The 20,868-nt window shown below is 64.9% G+C and overlaps 3 protein-coding genes across 4 annotated transcripts; all 3 read right to left on the bottom strand.

The window, feature by feature from the left end:
• Nucleotides 1-241: 241 nt before the first annotated feature.
• RSKR (ribosomal protein S6 kinase related) lies at nt 242-4,662 on the bottom strand. Its single transcript, XM_068655654.1, has 12 exons — nt 4,264-4,662; nt 3,965-4,174; nt 3,231-3,314; nt 3,071-3,139; nt 2,880-2,949; nt 2,116-2,223; nt 1,948-1,988; nt 1,818-1,845; nt 1,590-1,679; nt 1,404-1,492; nt 1,215-1,325; nt 242-1,141 (listed from the first exon to the last, which is right to left on the bottom strand). The coding sequence occupies exons 1-12, from the start codon at nt 4,540-4,542 to the stop codon at nt 908-910; spliced, it is 1,413 nt and encodes a 470-aa protein (XP_068511755.1). The 5' UTR covers nt 4,543-4,662; the 3' UTR covers nt 242-907.
• Nucleotides 4,663-4,784: 122 nt separating this feature from the next.
• BLTP2 (bridge-like lipid transfer protein family member 2) lies at nt 4,785-17,833 on the bottom strand. Of its 2 annotated transcripts, none has more exons than XM_068655648.1 (39): nt 17,672-17,833; nt 16,424-16,553; nt 16,129-16,175; nt 15,831-15,981; nt 15,631-15,749; nt 15,305-15,365; nt 15,047-15,227; nt 14,839-14,962; nt 14,487-14,611; nt 14,329-14,396; nt 14,082-14,230; nt 13,761-13,879; nt 13,454-13,617; nt 13,083-13,359; nt 12,748-12,953; nt 11,528-12,623; nt 11,085-11,276; nt 10,801-11,003; nt 10,600-10,718; nt 10,302-10,522; nt 9,989-10,179; nt 9,804-9,903; nt 9,527-9,729; nt 9,081-9,375; nt 8,784-8,941; nt 8,460-8,666; nt 8,280-8,379; nt 7,943-8,125; nt 7,537-7,658; nt 7,272-7,427; nt 7,077-7,198; nt 6,808-6,988; nt 6,643-6,729; nt 6,418-6,528; nt 6,202-6,337; nt 5,865-5,989; nt 5,636-5,737; nt 5,428-5,562; nt 4,785-5,343 (listed from the first exon to the last, which is right to left on the bottom strand). In XM_068655648.1, exons 1-39 carry the CDS (start codon nt 17,782-17,784, stop codon nt 5,161-5,163), a joined length of 6,762 nt encoding a protein of 2,253 aa, XP_068511749.1. In that variant the 5' UTR covers nt 17,785-17,833; the 3' UTR covers nt 4,785-5,160. The 2 variants fall into 2 exon arrangements, with proteins under 2 accessions (XP_068511749.1, XP_068511750.1); XM_068655649.1 differs by having other exon boundaries at nt 13,083-13,347; nt 17,672-17,832.
• Nucleotides 17,834-19,250: 1,417 nt separating this feature from the next.
• SDF2 (stromal cell derived factor 2) lies at nt 19,251-20,863 on the bottom strand. The gene is made up of 3 exons (XM_068655717.1): nt 20,632-20,863; nt 20,334-20,530; nt 19,251-19,695 (listed from the first exon to the last, which is right to left on the bottom strand). Exons 1-3 carry the CDS (start codon nt 20,861-20,863, stop codon nt 19,408-19,410), a joined length of 717 nt encoding a protein of 238 aa, XP_068511818.1. The 3' UTR covers nt 19,251-19,407.
• Between the last annotated feature and the right edge of the window lie 5 nt (nt 20,864-20,868).

The following is a 20,868-nucleotide window of genomic DNA, read 5'->3' as shown; positions in this document are numbered from 1 at the left end:
GGTATGGAGAGAGCGGGCGGTGGTAATGAGGAATTCATTAATAAGGAATTTATTAATAAAAATATTAATAAGGAATTTATTAATAAAGAATTTATTAATAAATAATTTAGTAATAAAAATATTGTTAAAGAATTTATTAATAAAGAATTTATTAATAAAAATTATTAATAAAATAGTTAATAAAGAATTTAATAATAAAAATTTATTAATAAAAATTATTAATAAAGAATTTATCAATAAATAATTTATTAATAAATAATTTATTGATAAAAATATTTTAATAAAGAAGTGGGAGTGTGGCCATGGTCAATGGTAGCATCAGACTCTTAGCGATGAGGCCATCAGGAATGTGAAAGAGTTGAGAGGGAGCCCAGAAGGGTGGTTCAGGAGGCTCCCTGCAGGCTCAGGTTGCTTGGTCTCAAGCCCTTAAGGCGTGGAAGTGTCTGGGTGTTTGCTGCTGTTGTTATTTGCAAAGTTGTTTGACCAATGAAAAGTTGGTTTGAGAAGGACTGCTGTGGGGTGAAGGGTATAAAAGGGGAGGCTGCCCTCAGGATAAAATAAAATAATAAAATAAAATAAAATAAAAAAAAGAGAGAGAAAGAAAAAAAAGGCAACATGATGAAGTTACATCAATGAAGGAGCAGAAAGAAGGAATGAATGTTTGATGTTTGTGTGTGTGTGTTGGTGGAGCGCAGACTCCCCGCACACCCAGCGCTGGTTCCTTGCCTTTTATACCATTTATAAAAATTCCCTTTATAAATATTCCTAAATCCAGACTGAGTTGAGACTTCATTTATAACAGTCCCGTGGGGAGACGCACAGCGCTGGGGGCCCAGCCGCTGCCTGGGGGGGGGGATTTTGGGGGGGGGTCCCTGAGCAATGCGAGGGGTCCGGTGGTGGCAGCGGCTCAGCCGGGCCAGGGGCGGTCCGGGGGGGCCGTGGCGGTGAGGTCGCAGTCAAAATCCTCAAAGGTGGAGGGGTCGGGGGAGGGAGGAGGGGGCGCGGGGGGGCGCGGGGCCACGGCCACCGCCACCGGGTCCTTCTGCAGGAGGTCGGCGTCGAAGGTCACCCCTCGGAAGAAAGGGTGGTCCTGGAAGTGGTGGAGGTAGCGCAGGCGGCGCAGGGGGTCGTGGCACAGCAGCTGGGGACGGAGAGAAGAGGCTGAGCGATGGAGACCCCCATGGGGACCCCCAACCCGGGGGGGGGAGGGCTACCTCGGCCAGCAGCCGGGCCAGCGCGGGGCTGAGCGCAGGGGGGCTGCTGTAGGGGCTCTGGTTGACGCGCTCCAGCATGGCCACGTGGTCCCCCGCCGGTGCCACCGGGAACTGGGGGGGGCAAGGAAGGTGTTTAGGAACTCCATGGGGTGCCCCTAGCCCCAAAAACGTGCACCCCACAGAGCTCACCTCCCCGCTGGCCAGGGCGAAGAGCAGGACTCCCAGGGACCACCAGTCGGCCGCGTGGCTATAGGGACCCCCGCTCAGCACCTCTGGGGCTGAGGGGATGAGGGGGTGAGCAGCTGGGGTGGAGGTGTCCCCAGCAGCACCCCCCGGGGGGGGCGGATGTGTCCCCACAACCCTGCAACCCCTTACCCATGTACTGCAGGGTGCCGCAGATGGTGTGGGCCCGCTCGCCCCACCGCAGGTGCCGGGAGAGGCCGAAGTCGGCGAGTTTGAGGTGCCCTGCGGGGCGAGATGGCGCGTGGGGGCCCCAACGATGGGGTGTCCCCACAGATGGGGTGTCCCCACAGATGGGGTGTCCCCACAGATGGGGTGTCCCCACGGATGGCGTGTCCCCACCCTAGTGCCACAGCCCCTTACCCCTCTCATCCAGGAGGATGTTCTCCATCTGAAACAAACCAAGCGCTGGAGTGGCCAATTTGCACCAGGGGGTGCAGAGACCCCCCCCCCGACCATCCTCTGTCCCCCCCCAGACCCCTTTGTCACCCACCTTCACGTCTCTGTGCACAATGCCCAGGTCGTGGAGATACACTGGGGACAAGACGGAGCCATCAGAGCCTGGGGACCCTTCCCCACGCCGTGCCCTCTGCCACCCCCGTGGCACCCAGCGGGCGGCTGCCCCCCCCCCCAGGAGGGCTGAGCCCCCCCCGGTACTCACCCAGCACCAGCACCAGCTCGGCAGCAAACAGGCGGACGGTGGCCTCGGCGAAGCGCCCGGCGGCGCGCCACAGCGCGTGCAGGTCCCCGGTGCTGCAGTAGGTGCACACTGCCAGGACACGGCACCGGCCTCGTGACGGGCACCGAGGTGACACGGGCACCACGGCCACGTGGCCATGAGGACCGTGCCTTGCGGTGATACCAGTGCTGGGTCCATACGGGCAGCGAGGTGGCACGAGCACCGGGACCTTGTGGGCACCAGGACCGTGTACTGCGGTGACATGGGCTCCAGAGCCATGGGGACAGCGAGGTGACACGGGCACCAGGGCCACGTGGGCTCTGTGGCCACAAAGGTGGCACATCCCTGAGCAAAGTGAGGGTCCTGGTGGACCCTACAGCACTATGGCTACGTGGGCACAAAGGTGCCACGAGCACCGTGGATAAATGGGTACCAAAGTGACACAGCCTCTGGAATGCGCCCACGCGGGCACCACGGTGGCACAGCCACCGGAGTGGTGACACAGGAGAAGTGACAGGACAGACCCGGGGGGGGGACAGAGCAGCTCGTTCGTCCCTGCTGCGCTCCTCCCCGTCCCCGTTGTCCCCGGAGCTGGCAGCCGAGCGCTTCGGTCCCCGCGGGCAGCGTGCAGGGCGGGGGGAGCACGCGCGTGTGCGGGGACACGTGTGCGGGCAGCGGGGACACGTGCGGAGGCAGCGGGGGCTGGGGGGGGGCCAGGACGAGCCCACGGGCAGATGGTCACTCACTGATGAAGAGGTGGCGCTGGCCCTGCCAGCTGTCCCCCAGGCCGTGGACAAACGGGTGCCTGACCTGTCTCTGGGGACACAAAGCAGAGAGGGTGAGCGGCCCCTGGGGGAGAGGGGTTCACGGGGGGGGGGGGCTCTGCAGCCCGTGGGATCCCCCCCCCCAACCCCTCCCCAAATCCCCCCCCCCTCACCTGGATGCTGACTTCTTCCTTGCACTGCTTCAGGGTGTCGCGGCGCAGCACCTCCACTTTGGGCATCACCTGGGGGGGGGGGGCACGATGGGGGTGTCAGGGAGATGTGGGGGGGCACAGAGCAGGAGGGGCACCCCCCGGACCGCAGGGCAGCACCCACCTTGACGGCGCAGACCTTCTCCCGCCCGCAGTCCAGCACTTTCAGGATGGTCCCGAAGGAGCCTTTGGCCACCAAGCCCAGGATCTGGGGGGGGCAGGAGCTGAGCACCCCCCCACGGAGAAGGGCTGCGGGGTGCCCGGCGTGGGGCAGGCTGTGGGGCACTTCCATGGGGAGCTGGATCCCGCGTGGGGTGAAGTGGGGGGCGTTGGGGGGCACAAAACAGGCGGCGGGGGGGGGGCGCACAAAGGGACCGGGGAGGGCGCGTGGGTACCCCCGTGGGGACCTGGGGAACGGGGGGCGCGGGGCACGAGGGGCACGGGTGGGGGGAGAAGGGGAGCCGGTAGGGGGGTCGGGGGCTCCGGGGGGGTGCACGGGGACCCGGTACGGAACGCAAGGAAACCCGGTAAAGACGGGCGGCGACCCCGCGAAGAGGCACGGGGTGGCGGCACGGGACGCACGGGGACCCCGGTAGGGCGCACGGGGACCCCCGGTAGGGCGCACGGGGACACCCGTAGGGCGCACGGGGAGCCCAGTAGGGCGCACGGGGACCCCGGTAGGGCGCACGGGACACTCGGGGACCCCTCTGGGAAGCAGATGGAGCCGTGCCGGGCTGCGAGGGGACCCGGTGAAGGACGCCGTTTAACGCACGGGACCCCCGGCGGGAGGTGCGGGCTCCCCGGTAGGACGCACCGAGCCCCCCGAGGTTTTTTTTGGGGTGGGGGGGGGACCGGCACCTTGAGCTGCTGCTGGCGGCCGGAGGGGCGAACGGGGAACTCCGGCAGGAAGAGCGAGACGAGCTGCGGCAGCGGCCAAGCGGGCAGCGGCGGCTCCTCGGTGGCCAGGGCGAGCCCCGGCACCGGACCCGGTCCCCGTCCCGGTGCCGGTGCCGGTCCCGTCCCGGCTCGGCGCAGCAGCGCCCGGACCCACGGCCCCACAGCGCGGCCCTACGGACCCGGGGGCGGCCGTCAACGAGGGGGGGGGAACACCCCGGGGATGGGGAAATTAGGGGCACCCCTGGGGCCACCGCACGCACCTGGGGGGGTCGCACCGGGGCCGGGCCCGGGCCGCTGCTGGCTGCTCCCATCGCGCCGCGCCCCGGGCCCGGTGATCGCCGCCTTACATAACCCCGCCCGGCCCCGCCCCCCCCCCACCTCCGGACCCCCCCTTCTCCGCCCCGGCAGCTCACGACCCCCCCCCCCCTAGGTCCGGGAACGGGCAGCGGGGCTCCCGGTGCGCCCCCCGTGGCATCCACCCCCCGCCTGCACCGGGCATGGATTGGGAACCCCCCTTTTTTCCCCCCATAGCCTCCCATCCCACAGCACCCTCCCCTCCAACCCCCCCATTTTACAGCAGCCCCCGAGATCTGGGGCTGCCCCCAGCTTCAGGGGACAAGGGGGTAACAGGATCCTAGGGTCCCCAACCCTAAGGGGCTCCCGGAGGAGATGGCTGAGGGACCCCCAAAGTAGGGGAAGCCCCTGGGGGGGCCAGGGGGTGAATCCACGGGTTTTGGGGATGGTGCTGACGGCGCCGAGGGGGGAGGCAAGTGGCAAGCTGTTCCAAATTAAAAACTCTTCTTTTAAACTCTCTCCCGTTCCCCTTTCTCCCAGCCTGGAGCCATCCTGCTGCTTCACCGGGCCCAGCACCCGCACAGCAGGGACAGGGGAGGCTCGTGGGCACCCTTGGCACAAGGGGGGGGGGGCTTTGCGCACCCCACAAAGCGGCCCTAGAGCTCTCTGCATCCCGCAGCCCCCCATGGCTGCACCCCTGCCCTACAGGGAGGGGGCTGCTGAGGGTCTGGGCGCAGCCTCCCCAAGCTGGAGCAGCACGGCCCCCCCTCGGCACCATAGGGGGCTGCCCCTCTGCTGTGGGGAGCACTTGGGGGGGGGGGGGTTCCCCAGTCCCTTCCCGGCCTGCCGGGTGCTGCCGCCCTTCATTTGCGCCTGCCGAAGATGGATTTCTTGCTGGGGTTCTTCTCGCCCACGCTCAGCCCGATGAGCAGCCGCGCCTTCTCGTCCTCCTCCTGCTGCTGGATGGGCCCCTCCGATTTATTCTCCAGCTTCCCCCGAGCCTCCGCACCCGCTGCCGGCTTCAGGCGCAGCTTCTCTTTGATCACCTGCGCCAGGAGAGAGAGAGAATGGGATCAGGATATGGGGAAAGGGGGAAAGGGGGAGGCTGTGACAGCGCTGTCCCCACCCACCTGTGCCACCAAGGCTTTGCGGCTGTCCCTCTTCACCGCCATGGCGAAGTCCAGCCAGGTCCAGGTGTTGTTGTGGTACTCCAGGCACGGCAGCACCAGGTTCAGGTCGCCCCAATCGACGCTGTTCTTCTCGCCCTGGGCAGGAGGGGGGTCAGGCAGAGTGGGACAAGGCCCCGGGACCCCCCCCAGTGCGTCCCCGTCCCCTCACCTTGTAGCTGACGCAGAGCGGCACCTGCGGGATCTTGATGTAGATGAAGGAGTTGTTCATGGCCGCGCGCTCCTTCATCTTGTCGATGTCGTCCACGGGGTGCTGGGGACAGAGCCGGGAGCAGGAGGTGAGGATTGGGGACGGAGCCAGGAAAGCAGCAGGGAAGGGAAAAACAAGCAGCAAGCCCTGGCATTGCTTCACCAGGGAAAAAAGGGGGGGCAGCAGGTACCTCGGGTGCTTTTCGGAACGATCTCCTGACCCCTGACGTCCGATTCAGGCCCTGAGTGACTCCCTTCCCCGGCCCCAGAGCATCATCAGCCACGATCAGCTGCCGCGGCTTCACCACGGGGATCCCTGCGACAAAGGGGCTGCTGTCCTGGGGGGCAACCACAGCCCCGATGCCCCCCCAACAATCCCCTACCCACAGGGGAGACCACCTGTCTCTGCTCCCCAGCAGCTGCCCCCCAAAATTTGTCCTGGACACACAGCCTGAGGTGCTCAGGTGGCACCGGGGTGCCAGGGAGGAGGGTGACCATGCACAGCCACGCACCTCCCGCCCCACTCACCCGTTGTCACCAGCTTGGACTTGTCTTCCTCATCCCCCACCTCCTCCTCCTCCACGTTGCGGCCGGGGAAGAAAAACCCCATCATCCTGTGGAAGAACTGGTGGGTGAGCTGGATGGTGAGCGGGACCACGTTCACCTGGGGGGAGAAAGACACATTAGAACCAGGCAAACATTTTTTTTTTGGTGCCCTGCCACCTCCCCGCCCAGCCCTGGCACCTCGAAGTGCTCCTTGATGGAGATGCCCCCCACGGGCGGCCGGACCTTGCTGAAAATCCTCAGTGCCAGCTGCCGGCCGGACTGGCAGGAGCTCTGGGGACGCAGCACCACCTGCAGGGAAGCCATGGGGTGGCTGGGGTGAGGCACAGCCACCCTGGCTGTGTCACCCGAGGGTCCCCTGAGGGTCCCCTGAGGGTCCCCAGGGCGCAGAGCAGCTCCCCTTGCCTTGTACACGGCGTTGGGCAGCAGATTGTTCATCGTCACCCAGCCCAGCTCCAGCAGATGCTCGGCGGTGTCATCAGACTTGTTGACCTGTGCCCACAAACGCATCAGCCCCACAAATTTGGGCTCACAGAGGGGGCTGTGGGGGGCCACGGGGTGGCTCGATACCTTGCTGTAGAGGAAACGCTGCAGCTCCAGCTCGGCTATGCCCAGCTGCCCGTCCTCCTCCGTCAAACGCCAGCGCGCCTGGGCGAAGTAAAACTCCGTCCTCCGTGCCACGCTCACGTCCTCCGGCTGCTTCCTCAGCTCCATCTTGTTGGCACGCTGCAGCTGGAAGTCCTTGAAGCACCTGCAGCAAACAGGAGAGAGCTGGGATGGGGGAAACTTGGAGGAAGGAGGGGGAACAACGCCAAGGAAGGTGGAGAGGGCCCCCGGACCTGATCAGTATGTTCAGCTCCTCGCTCTCCAGCTGCAGGTCGGACTTCTCCTGGCTCAGCTGCTGCTGCAGCCGGTGGTTGAGCTCGAGCAGGGTCTCGTTTTTGCTGTCATCCTGCAGGGACTGAAGGAGAGACAACCCTCAGAGCCCTCCGCCCTGCAGCAGGGAGCCAGGGGAGCCGGGTCCTGCTGCTTACCTTCACGTTGGAGTACATCTGCTTCTCCAGCTGCCGGATTTGGGCAACGTGCTGCCTCACGGCCTCCTGCAGGTGGAGGATGCTGCTGCGCTGCTCCTCGGGGTTGCTGGAGATTTCCAGCTGGAAACGCACCCGCTGCTTCTTCTCACTGTGCTCCTGGCCACGCGGATAAATAAGGGAGGATAAGGAGTCGGATAAATAAGGGAGGATGAGGAGCGCCCCGGGCACAAGCAAGCAGCACGATGATTTGCAGCGTGGTGGGTACCTTGCGTTTGGGCTCGACGTGCAGCAGCAGGTTGTTGACTATGTCGAGGATCATGGCATACTGGGCAGGGTTTGTGGAGATCTCCAGGTCGTGGTGGATGAGCGTGAACGTGTCCACAGCTCCTGCAGGGACGCAAAAAGGACGCGTGGGGCACCTGTAGGGCCGGAGGTGGTACCTTTTGGGGGCCAGCCAGCGGTGGAGGGACAGGGAATGAGCAGAGGTGGCTACACTGGCTCTAGCAGGCTCAGTGTCCAGCCTCAGGGGGTGTCCCTGATCCCAAAAAGTTGGGGACCCTGCACGCTCCCCTCTGATCTCAGCAGGGACAAGAGGGGCCACCCCTGGACCTGGCAGGCACTAGTGGGTCAGCCCAGGGCTCTGCGGAGACGCGCTGCCGGGCTGTACCCACCCTCCTGCTTCTTCAGCAGATCCTCCTTCTCCTGGTTAGCGGGGGTCTCGGGGGGCTTTATCTGCGTGGCCAGCTCGGGGTCGATGTCGTGGCTGTAGCTGATGTAGTACATGCGGCAGCTGCAGCGCGAGATGATCCTCTGCACCTGCTGGGTCTGCTGGGCTTCCGAGGGCTGGTTCCAGTCTGGGGACAGGCAGGGGGACCACGGTCTCAGCACCACTCCGGGGACCCCATGAGAGGGCTCGGAGCCGCACACGGACGTGCCGAGAGCTCCCAGCTCCACCAGCCTCGGGGTCACCCGCTGGGGCAGCGCGGTGGGCAGCTCCTCCTGCAGTACCTGTCGTGGTGCTGACCATGCCCCCCACGGCCTGCCCGCTCTCCATCAGCTCCTGCACCGAGTCCAGGCTCCGCTGCCGATGTTCCTCGATATTTTTCACCTAGGGAAGCGAGGAGGCACCGCTGCTTGCCCTCATTCTCCCCGCAGCTCGCCCACCAGGTGCCAACCCCGGCGGCTCACCTCCAGCCAGAGCTGCCCGTGCTCCCTCTCGCTGGGGCTGCTTTCCGTGGTGGCGAAGTACTGCATGCCGTCCAGCAGGCACGTCCACGACGTCTTCTGCTTCAGCGTGTCCCCATACCACGCCGGGTGGTGCTGGCACTGCAGCAGCTGAGCCTTCGCGGCCGACACAATCACACAGCCCTCCGTCTCCGCGCCTCGCAGCACCATCTGGGGGGAAAAAAAAATAAAAAAAAAGAGATCCTGGGGGGGGTCAGGAGCAGGCAAAGCCCCTCTCATGGTGAGGGAGCAGAGTGTGGGGGCCAGCAGGCTGGCCAGGGGCACAACCTGGCAGTTGACCAGCTCGATGAGGCAGTTGCGGTTGTAGATATCATCGGTCTGGCAAGCGGCGATGCCGCACAGCTGCTCGCTAGCCCCCGATTCCTCCTCCGTGAAGACCACGAACTTGTCCGTCTCCTCGATGAGCTTCTGCAGCATGTAGGCTCCTGGGGAAGGAGGAAAGGTCAGGGAAAAGCCAAAGGGAGCTGGCTGGGAGGTGCCAGGGTGAAAGCAGGCAGAGTTTTGGGCTTTTAGACACAGCCAAGCCACCGCTGGGTGCGGGTTTCCACTCCCCACCACGCTCACCCCCCGAGGAGGCTCTCTCAGGACGGCCGCTGGTGATGGGAGCGGTGACTCTGGCAGGGATGGAGGGAGCAGAGAGCGGGCCCCGCTTCAGCTTCTTGGCCTGCAGCTGCGTGTCAATCTTCAGCCCCTTCAGCGCCTCGGTGGAGAGGTTGCGCTTGAGCACCGCTGCTTTTTTGTAGCCGTCATAGAGGCCGAAGGCGATGTCCCGGTTTGTGGTGGTCCAGGACGCCCGCAGGTCCACCAGGTGCAGCTGGTGCGTGTGGAAACCATCGTCCCCATCCCGCAGGGGCAGCTCCTGGGCACAGAGGGGCAGAGCCTCAGCACAACCAAGCCACCTCCAGCCCGTTCCAACCAAAAATCGAGGTCCCCGTGTCGTGGGGGATGCCACCAAGGGCAGCACGGGCTGGGTGACCCCTGCCGTGCACCCGGGGTGATCGCTGCGGTACCTCCTCAGCCGTGCGGTTGCTGTGCCGCTGGTAGGTGAGGGAGGACAGGCTGAGCAGGTGGGTTTTCTTCACCAGGGTGTCGAGCCGGTGGTCGGCGTTCTCGTCGCAGGTGGAGGCCATGAGGTGCACGGTGACCTGGCTCAGGTCGCTCACCATCTGCGTGATGCTCCACTCCGAGATCAGGCGTCGCATCACCGTGCCAGCTGGGGGAGGAGGAAAGGGGTCAGCCGGGACCCTCCCCAGCCTGGAAGCGGCACCAACGGGGCCCCAAGCTCACCTTGTGGGATGAGCCGCTGCGTGCCGCGGGTGAAGATGTGCCCCTGGCAGCACTCCACCTGGATCCCCCGCTGCTGGGCAAAGGAAGCCCAGTAATGCACCTAGGAGGGAGCAGACAGCAGGGCTTGAGAGATCAGAGCAGGGAAAGAGGGGAAATAACTCTGGGAAGCCACCCCCAGGACTTGCCTGCAGCCGGGGGAAGAGCGCAGTGTAGGACAGCTGCTTGTAATGCTGCCCCAGCTTCTTCTTACTGGGTTTCAGGTTGTTGAAGAGCTTCCCACGGCAAATCGGGCGCGTCACGCTGGTCCACGTGGCCCAGAAGTTCTGCATCCAGCGGAGGGTGCTGCTGTAGAGCAGGATCCGGGGCTGGGAGTGCTCTGAGAAAACACCCGTCATCAGCCAGCCCCGCGGGGCAGGGACACGGCAGCACCCAACACAGGGGTTGGATAAAGGATGGCTAAAATCAGCCCCCCCTTTGCCCCAAGGGGCTGTTACCCACCCTCACTGGGCCGTGTCAGGTCCATGCGGATGGAGAGGTTGAGGTTCTCGGAGCGGAAGGCACGGTAGGAGTCGTACTGCTGCCCCACCGGCACCTCGGGCAGGAACTCGGGGGAGCGCAGCACCACGCCGTGGTGGTCGTGGGGGTTCCCGTGGCACAGCCACTGCAGGTCCAGCGTCATGCACAGGTCGGGGAGGTGCAGGAAGCAGCAGTCGTCGTACCTGGGTGGAGAAAGAAGCCCCCGGTAACCCCCCCAGCACTATCAGCAGCAGCCCCAGGCTCCCAGCCCCACGCTCACTTGGAGGCTGTCCGGACGTTGATGTCCAGGTTGCCCTTGAAGACGAACTGCCCGGGTTTCCAGTGGAAGGAGAGGTGGCTCCACTCCCAGTGCATGTTCTCCGTGGTGTTGTAGGGGTCCTGCGAGCACAAGCAGCACGAGCAGAGGGAGGTGTGAGGCAGCCCCACGCCACGCTCCGCTCCCTACCCCGCCGTCTCCCACCTCGGTGGCCAGCTGGTGCAGGTTGGCCTGCTCGATGTCCATGTGCCAGTCCCCGTGGAACAGAAGGCGGCTCTTGTCCCACCAGGGCAACGGGGCGCTGGGGTCCTCCGAGGGTTTGGTGAGCAGATCCACGCACTGACCGATCAGGGTCCAGGCCGGGTCCCAGCAGGGCCCCCACACGATGGTGTACTGGGAGATCTCAGCTGGGGACATCGGGGGCACGGCTCAGTCCCCTGCCACGTCCCCGCCCCGGCAGGGAGCCCCCTCGGCCCTCGAGCTCTTACAGTGGAAGTCGTGGTAGAACTTGAGGGGGGGCATGTTCCTCTCCACCGTCGCGTCCCCCCAGGGCAGCCCCAACTTCAGCACCTGGCGGCGCCGGGAGCAGGGCTGGCCGCACTGCTCCGCCCCGATCAGCCGGCCCGAGAGCTGCCAATTCCGGATCTCGAAGAGGTAGCGAGGGTAATCGCGGATCCGCACTGCGGGGCAGAGCAGGGGACGATGGAGGGGGCAGCAGAAGGGCACTGCTCCCATCCCCATGCTCTGGGCTTTCCCAGGAGCCACCACCTTGTTGCCTCTCTGCTCCATTCCCACTCCCGTGCAGCTCTGAAATTCGTTTCCCCCACTCGGCCACGCGTAACACGGTGCCACGAGGTCCCTGCCTTGAGAGCCCACACCACGCAGCCACCACATTGCCCTCTGAGGACACCCTGAACGCGAGACCACTCACCGAAAAAGCTGCCCACGCTGCCCTTCATCATGCGGCACCACTGCGTGACCATCTCCAGCCCCTCGGGGGGGAAGGGGCTGACGCTGTCCATGTCCCTCATCTGCTCCACGACACGCTCCGTGCCGTGGAAGGACTCATCGGCCATGGCCACCAGCTCCAGGTGGGCCAGGGTCCAGGTGAGGAGAGCCCTCCGCATGGGGGTGTTGGCGTAGAGGCGCCGGGAGCGCTGGATGTAGATCTCGATGTTCTTCTTCTCCAGCGAGGCGTAGAGCTCCTCGATTTTGCGGGCGGGCAGCAGCTCCCCGTGCTGCTTGCGCAGCGCGGCCACCTTGGCGTCCAGCAGCTGCAGCCGCTTGGCGCTCTCCTTGCTCTCATCCTTCATCAGCTCGTAGTTGTCCCGCAGCTTCACCTCGAAGACGTCGTCCAGGAAAACCCAGGAGAAGTGCGTCACTTTGAGCAGCAGGTCGGGAGGCAAGGAGGTGCCGGCGGGGCGCCCGCGTCGGTGCAAACCCTTCAGCCACTTCTGCACGCCCACGGCGGCGTCCAGCGTGCGGGAGAAATCGTACTGGTAGGGGAACTCGATGCTGACGCTGGCGAAGGAGAAAGCCCAGCCGCGGTTGCGGAGGGTGCGCAGGGTGGGGAAGGCGCAGCGGTGCAGGATCACCTCCTCCAGCTCCGGCAGCAGCTTCACCTCCACCTCCTTGAAGCTGAAAATGCTGTGGCCGTCGAAGCCGGCGGCCAGCTCGGGGCAGTAGCTGTGCAGGGCGCCGCCGTGCCAGCTCACCGAGGTCCGTTCAGCGGCCAGGCTGATGTAGTTGGCCTCGGAGACGAAGGCGGTGACCTTGGCAGAGCTCAGCTCCAGCGACAGGGACAGCAGTCTTTTGGGGGGAGCCCCGTCGGGTTGGGGGGACCCTCCTGGCTCAGTAGGGGTGGTGGCACGGGGCACCGGGCTCTCCGGGGATGGGGATGGAGGCGTCCCGCGGCCGAGGGCGCTCCGCAAGGCTTCGTGGCACTGCAGGGTGGCCAGGGTGTGATGGTACAAGTGCATGTGGTCGGGAGGGCTCCACAGCACCGCCAGCCCCTCACCGCACTGCACCTAGAGCGGAGAGAAAGCTCCAGGTCACCGCCACATCCTCCTCTCTGTCACCTCTTGGTGCCCCGTGCCACCGCCCCGTCCATCCCAGCGCCAGCGAAAGCAGAGCCCCGAAACCCACACCGACCTCCAGGGAGCGGATGCTGCTGTGGTAGGTCACGGAGAGCATGGAGAGGTTGGCCACGGGGTTGGGGATGGCAGGAGCTTTGCAGCACGGCTGCATCTTCTCCGTGATGCTCTTCACCAAGGCCAGCACCATGCCCTGGACGCTGAGCGTGCAGCTCTCGGCGCTCCCCAGGACAGTCAGCGTGTCCAGCCGCAGCTCCAGGGCGCCTGGAGGGGCAGCACAGCAGTGCTGGAGGCACAGAGAAGGCACCCCAAAACACGCCAGGCTCCCCTGGCTGTGGGGGCTGTTCCAGGACAGCCATACGGGGCCAGCCCGGACACCACAACCGCACTTACCCACAACAGCTGAGAGCGTGAAAAGATTGACATCCTCCACCTTCAGATCCACCTTCCAGAGCAGCCCCCAGGGCTCGCTGGGGGCAGAGGGAGGCTGCTCAGCGAGCTCAGCCCCGCCGGGCCGCGGGCAGAACAGGGGCAGGACCCTGGCCAGGCACTCGGTGCAGGTATCCGACGACTCCACCTGCAGCCCCCGGATGGTGCAGTCCAGGAAAAGCGTGTCCGACTGGGCGCTGGACATGCCCAGAGGCTGGTTGTAGCTGCCCTGCAGGACAAACTGGCTGATTACTGTCACCCTTCTCCCACCACACCCCCTCCCCGTGCTGCCCACGTGGAGTTAGGGGCGGGCAGCCCCCCAGCTCCCCGCTCACCTGTAGGTTAAAAGAGTCGAGGATGAGGGCTTCTCCCCACACGTGCATGTTGGGCGGGTGGGGGGCACGCTGGATGTGCGAGTCGTTGCCCACGCGCCAGCAGAGGTGGTCCACGGCCAGCACCGCCCGCTGGTGCACGCTCTGGGGGCGCAGGTGCTGGTAATCTGCGGGCAGAGGGGAGGGGGATGCAGGCAGGGCTCGCTGCCCCCAAAAAAAGGGGGACCCGCAGCCCCCAGCTGGACCCAGACACAGCAGGATGCTCCGTGTTCCCATACCACACGCCCAGGCTGCTGAGCCCAACCCCTACCTGCAGAGATGGAGTTGAAGCCCAGGGCGAAGGGCGGCGTGTCCCCCAGCTGCACTGAGACGTTGACGTTGGACAGCGAGGCACACAGGATGATCGGCGCGATGATTTGGGGGTAGCTCCTGGAGGGGGGACAACCACGGACAGGCTGTCGGAGGGGAGCTGCATCCCACAGAGCAGCCCCAAGGGACACCCTCTGGAGGGTTTCCCAGCTACCACCACACCAGGGGCTGTGCACAGGAGGTGCCACATGCCCGGGCACCCCGTCAGAGTGGCAGGCAAGAGGAAAAAAGCCACAAAAGCAGCAGCTGAAGCTGAGTTTACCTTCCCTTGTGCCCCCGGCTGGGGCCAGGCACCTCTCGGCACCCGCGTTCCTGCGCCAGCAGCCCCAGCCAGTGCGAAAACTCTTGGTGGCGGTAGTGGATGATGCAGGTGTTGAGCAGCACAGCAGCCGAGAGGTCGATGGCTGTGACCTGGAGCAGGGAGAGCGCGGGGTGGCAGCAAGATCGGGCTGGGAGCTGAACCAGAGCCCCCTCCCGGGGGGCCGGGAGCGCGCCCAGCGCCCGCTCACCTGCACGCTGGTCTTCAGGGAGTTGAGGCACACAATGCGCTGGCGGCTCTGGGACAGGAGAAGGCCGTCTGGGAAGGGAGAGGAGCAGAAGTGAGGGATGGAGGAGGAAAAGGAGGCCAGCAGCTCTGTCCCCAGGGGCCCCCCTCCTGGCTACTTGCCCTCCAGCTGGAGGTCTACGCTCATTTGGTCCAGGTCCGAGGTGGGGGTGAAGTTGCGCAGTGGGATCTGCTCCTCCTCGCGCCGGTAGAGGAACTGCAGCAGCTTCAGGCTCCAGGTGAGGTGCCTGGGGAGAGCAGCGCAGCCCATCATCATCATCATCCCAGCAGCCGTCCTGATGGAGCACCAGCTCGCCTGCCTTCCTCCTCCCCCAGGAGCACAGCCCCAGGCCACGCTCGGTGTTTCCCCCCAGGGTGGGCTCTAGGGTTTGCTCTCTGCGCCTTCTGGTGGAGCAGGGAATGGCACAACCGTGCCAGGGCTTCCACAAGCACCTCTCCCACCTGCCCCCCTCACCTCTTCTGGCTGTTCATGGACAGCACCACGCTGGTGCTCTCCAGCTTCACCTCCACCCTCCTGGGCACGAGCTGCAGCGTGGCCCTGCTCAGCAGGGACGAGGACTCCGGGGGCTCCTCCGGGCCTGCGGTGGGACACACGAGAGTCACAGGCAGTGACAGCAAAGCCAAATCCCAAATCCAGCCCTCGCCCTGTCTCCGGGCCTGACCTGGGCTGGGCTGCTCCCCCCCGGCCGTGAATCGGTGCAGCAGGGGGCTGCAGAAAAGCCCCTCGTGGAGCTCTGCCTGCAGGGTCCGGACGCTCAGCCTGACGCCCACCAGCCGCCGCTTGCTGCTGATCTCCAGCGAGAGGGAGAGCGCCAGGGCCAGCTCCGCCAGGCACGTGTCATCCTGGGGGGGCAGGACGAGTAAGGAACGTGTCCCGGGGGGTCCCAGAGCGTGGGGTTTCTCCCCTCCCCAGCACTCACCAGCTGGCTGCTCCGCAGCACCTTGCTGTTCACCTTGGTCAGGCTCACCTCGCAGTTGAGGCTGGGGGGAGCAGAGCGAGGCTGCAGGTCGTGCTGCCTCCCTTTCCTTGCTTTTTGGGGGGACGCCGAGACCCCAAGTTTCCCCCAAAAGCAGAGCAAAAACCCTAACCCCATGAACAACACAGCCAGCCATCGGGAAAATAAACGGCTCTGGGAAAAAGGGACCGGGACAGAAGGAGCCCTGGATGCTGGGGGTGGGAGAAGATCTCACCCTGATCCCAGCAGGGAAACGGGGCCGTGCTGGGGGAATAGGGGAGCAGAGTTACCTCTTCCCATCCCCGGCGAGGAGGAGCCGCGTCTTGCTGGCCTGGATGTGCCAGAGGGACTCCGATGTGGCCACGTGCAGAACCATGACGTTGATGGAGTCCAGGTGGATGGAGAAGAGCTGGTGGGGAGGAAAACATTAGGATGAGGGCTGACCCCATAGCAGCACAACCTGAAAAACCCTGCCAGGAGCAGGGCCTACCTGGCTGAGGAGCCGCAGCAGGGAGGGTTTCAGGGCCACGTCCCCTCCATCGGCCTCGCTGGGAGCCCCCGGGAAATGGGGCTGGAAGCCGGGGCCCTTCTGTAGGTCCGTTCTTATTCGCACCTCCCCAAAGCACAGCTCGAAGTAGCGCCTGCAAAACAACAGCAGGAGCAAGCATGACGCGAGCCCGCGGGCCCTGATGCTTGGGGGGGGCTTCTGTGGGACACCCCAAAGGATTTGGGAGACCACAGGGACCGCAAGGCCCCAAAAGAGCAGCTGGGGAGCTGGGGGGACGTACGGCAGCTCCCGGCTCAGCTTGCTGGAGATCCAGACGTTGTCGATTTCCTGCAGGGACACAGGGGCAGGTGAGCGAGGAAACCGAAAAATATCCCACGGCGCCCACCCCAAACCTCCCACCCCGCTCCCAGTGCAGGGAGCCCCCCAAAAAAACAAATTTGGCCAGGGAAAAAAGGGGTGAAACCGGTGAAACCTCAGGGCCGCGTGCCAGCAGGGACCTGCTACATGCCCAAAAGGGACCATGGCCACCCTGCCCTCACCCCAAACCCCGGGACCCCCGCTCCGGGGGCACCCACCACCGTCTGCTGCTTCTGCTGGAACTTGAGGCTGATGTTCTGGGCCCAGAAGAAGCCGAAGGAGCCGATTTTCAGCTCTGCCCGCAGCTTCTGGCGGCACCAGCTGATGGCCAGGCGGCACAGCAGCCACCTGCAGGGACACAAAGGGACGGGGTCAGCCCCCTGCCCCTCGGGACCACCCCGCATCGACCCCTCTGAGACTCTCCCGAATCCCCACAGCCAGCCCCCAGCCCCCCCTTGACCTGGTGCCTAGGTCTGCGGGACCCCCCAGAAGCCCCCATACTCCTGTCCCCCCCCATACCTCAACCCATAGCCCCCCTACACGCCCAGCCCCCCAAACCCAAACCTATGAGCCCCCCCCCATATTCCCCTACCCCTCTCCCACCCCCCCAAACCCTACACCCCCTTTACACCCTTCCAGGAGCCCAAGACACCCCCAGAACCAGAAAGACCCCCCCCCGACAACCCTCAGGACCACCCCCCCAGGACCCCCTCACCCTCCCAGCCCCCCCCTCAGCCCCCTAGGACCCCTCTTCACCCCCCTGAAGACCCCTTACCCACCTCAGGACCCCCCTTAACCCCTCCAAGTCCCCCTCATCCCCCTCAGGACCCCCTCCTCACCCCCCTGAAGACCCCTCACCCCCCTCAGGACCCCCCTTAACCCCTCCAAGGCCCCCTCACCGCCCCCAGGACCCCCTCAACCCCCCCAGGACCCCTTCAGGACCCCCTCACCGCCCTCAGGACCCCCCCTCAGCCCTCAAAGACCTCACTTCACCTCCCTGAAGACCCCTTACCCACCTCAGGACCCCCCTCACCCCCCTCAGGACCCCCCTTAACCCCTCCAAGGCCCCCTCACCACCCCCAGGACCCCCTCAACCCCTCCAGGACACCCCCAGGACCTCCGAACCCCCCTCAGAACCCCCCCTCAGCCCCCAAAGACCCCTCCCCACCCCCATGAAGACCCTTTACGACCCTTTACCCACCTCAGGACCCCCCTCAACCCCTCCAGGACCCCCTCACCCCCCTCAGGACCCTCCCCCCAGCCCCAAAAGACCCCTTACACCCCTCAGGACCCCCCTCATACCGCCAGGACCCCTTACACCCATCAGGACCCCCCTCCCCTCCCCCTCACCCCTTCCTCTCCCCCCCCACACCCCTCAGGACCCCCCTCACCCCCTCAGAACCCCCCCCAGGACCCCCCAACCCCCCCCCATTTCCCCATTTCCCCCCTTTCCCCGTGGCCCTGACCGCGCCAGCAGCGCGGCGAGCAGCAGGCCGATGGCGATGACGAGCAGGGCGATGCCGGGGAGCGGCAGGGGCAGCCCCGGGCCCCCCAAAACCCCCGGGCCCCCCGCCGCCATGACGGGCGGCCCCCCCCTCCCCCCGGGCCCCGCCGCCCTCCCAGCAGCGCCCGCGGAGCCGGCGGGGCAGTGACGGCCGCGAGGGGCGGGGCCAAGGGCGGGGGGCGGGGCCAAAATAAGGGGGCGTGGTCAAACCATCAGGGGGCGTGGCCAAACCCCCCAGGGGCGTGGCCAAACCCCCAGGGGGCGTGGCCAATCGGCTGGGGGCGGGGCCTTACCGGAGTTGAGCGCCACCGCCCCCCCCCCCCCCCCACGGTGCCGGTCCCCCCCCGGTCCCCCCCCCCGGTCCCTCCCCTTTTTCCCGGTTTCTCCCGTTTTTTCTCCTTCTCCTCGTTCCCCCCCGGCTCCCCTCCGTCCCCCCGGGCCCCCCTGGTTCCCCCCGATTTCCCCCCTTTTCTCCCGGTCCCCCCGGTTTTCCCCGGTTCTCTCCCTTTTTCCCGGTTCCCCCCCAATTCCCCCTATCCCCCACGGTTCCCCCCATCTCCCCCGGTTCCCTTCCTCTCCCCCCGCTTCCTCCCGGTCCCCCCTCTTTCCTCCAGTTCTCCCCAGCACCCCCCGGTTCCTCCCAGTTCCCCCCCTTTCTCCCCGGTTCCCCCTTTCCCCCCCCCGGTTTCCCTGATTTCTCCCGGTTCCCCCTCTCCCCCCGGTTCCCCCCACTTCCCTCCTTTTCTTCCAGTTCCCCTCGGTACCCCCCAGTCCCCTCCAACTTCCTCTGGTTCCTCCCGGTTCCCCCCAGTTCCTCCCAGTTCCTCCCAGTTCCCCCAGTCACCCCATGCTCAGGAAGCGGCACGCCGCGGGCACACGGCTCCTTCCTGGCCCCCAGCCCAGCAGCGGGACACGGGGAGAGAAATCGGGGGGCAGAGGAGTGGAGGTGATAGGGGTGGGGAGTCCAGGATGGTGCTGGGCAGATTTGGGGGGCTGGGGTATGGCTTGAATTGTATTTAGGGTGCTGGGATCCGGTTTGAGTTGGATTTGGGGCATCAGAATCTGATTTGAATCTGGTTTGGGGCACCAGAATCCGGTTTGAATGTGGTTTGGGGCACCAGGATCCAGCCTGAGTTGGATTTGGGGTGCCAGGATCCAGCTTGCATCCAATCCGGACCCTGGGAGTTGGTGTGAGTTGGATTTGGGGCACAGGGTTCTGCGTTGTGTTTGGGGCACTGGGATCTGAGCTGAGCTGAATTTGGGGCTCTGTGATCCGGTTTGGGGTTTGTGATCTGTGTTGGGTTGGATGTGGGGCACTGGGATCTGCTTCCAGTCAGATTCTACATAGGGAGCTCTGCTTCGTGTCTCATCTGGACTTTAGGATCTGGACTTCAGGATGGATCAACTTTGTTCAGGACACAGGGATGTGTTTTGTATTGGATTTGGGACACTGGGATCAGTTTGGGGCTGCATTTGGGATCCGTTTTGTGTTGGGTTCACGCTGTGGGGCTCTGCTTTGCATTGAATGCCAAACACTGAGCTCTGCTTTGTGTTAAATTCAGAATAACGGAATTATTAACGCCGTGTGAAATCAGAACAAGAGAACTATTAACTCTGTGCTGCGTTTGGGACATCGGGCTCCACTTTTTGGTGCGCGCCAGACCCGTGTGGGGCCCAGGGGCCATCAGTCTGTGTCGGTCACAGCTCGGCGTGGTAACGCTCCGCTTTGAAAACCTCGCCGGGCTGCATGAAGACGCCCTCCATGACCTTCCAGTAGTTGTGCTGGCTGGAGGCGGCGGCGCCGTGCACCTCCTTCTGCCCGTGGATGGGCCGCCCGTACTGCTCGCCCGTCACCGCCAGGAAGACGTCGGTGGAGGCGTGCTGGAAGCGCACCTCACTGTCCCGCGCCCAGTAGGTCCCGCTGCACAGCACCGTCCAGTCGTCCAGGTAGTCGCCCTCGCCGTCCTCCCCGAAGGCGCTCACCTCCTGCGGTGGCAGCAGCAAGGACCCGGTTACGTGGGGAGAGGGGAAAAGGAGCTCGTTTTGGGGGGGCTCGGAGCTTTGTGGCACGGTGGGGAGGGGAAAATGGGGGTGCCGAAGGGGGAACACCCACAGGGATGGCTCTGCAGGGGTGTCAGGGTTAAGGAGTGCACGTTTTGGGTGCTGGTTTGTTAGAAGTTTGTTACCCAAAGTAAAAGCTCGGGTGTCCCAGGGCTTGTAGAGGGCACGGCAAAGCCCAGGTGCCCCAGGGGACGCAGCTTGCTGTGGTGGGGATGGTCCTGCTGGCTGCTGGGGGGGGGCTGGCATGAAATGGGGGGCAAAGAGTGGGATTGGGGCTGAGAATGGGGCTGAGGAGATAATGGGGCAAGGGAAAATAGGTCTGGGGGGGACAAGGGGATAATGGGGCTAGGGAAAAATGGGGCTGGGGGGAACAAGCGGGCTTGGCAGGGGCTGGGGGATGAGGTGAGGCTGGGAAGGATGGGGACAGCAACACCGGGGACCTGTTGGGGACCCTATAGAGACCCGGTAAGGGCCCAATGGGGTCCCGGTAAGGACAGGGGCTGGTCCTAGGGAACAAGAGGAGCCCGGTCGGAGTCAAGGGCCACAGGGGCCGTGCCCGGTACCTGGTTCCCGGAGAGCGGGGAGGCGAAGCGGTGGCTGTGGAGGTTGCGGCCGGTGCCGAGGTGCGTGAGGCGGATGGCCTGGCCGCACCGCACGGGCCGGCCCCGCTCGCACACGGCGGCCGTGCGGCCCCGCACCCGCCAGTAGCTGTTACCATCGTCCGCCGCCGCCACGCCGGTCACCGACTGCTGCCCGCTGCCTGCGAGAGACAAAAAAATAAATAAATAAATGAAGAAATAAATTAATAAGCAGGGAAATAACGCCCGGGAGGGGGCTGGCGGCCTGTAGCGGGCCCGTTACCGGAGCCGTAGCGGACGTCGTGCGAGTGCAGCCGCACGTTGTGCCGCACGTTGAGCAGCTTCACCACCGAGCCGCACGTAACGGGGCCCGGCCCGCCTCCTCCTCCTCCTCCTCCTGCCCCGGTAACGGCCGCGCCCAGCGCCAGCACCAGCGCCACGATCGGGATCGGGGCCGAGACCGGGAGCGGGGCCCTGCCCGCAGCCGCCGCCGCCGCCGCCACCTCCGGCCCCATCCCCA

Source organism: Anas acuta, chromosome 19 (genome assembly GCF_963932015.1).
Source record: "Anas acuta chromosome 19, bAnaAcu1.1, whole genome shotgun sequence".
Taxonomy (NCBI): domain Eukaryota; kingdom Metazoa; phylum Chordata; class Aves; order Anseriformes; family Anatidae; genus Anas; species Anas acuta.
Note: the sequence above shows the minus strand (reverse complement) of the source record. Positions and strands in the feature narration are given on the sequence as shown.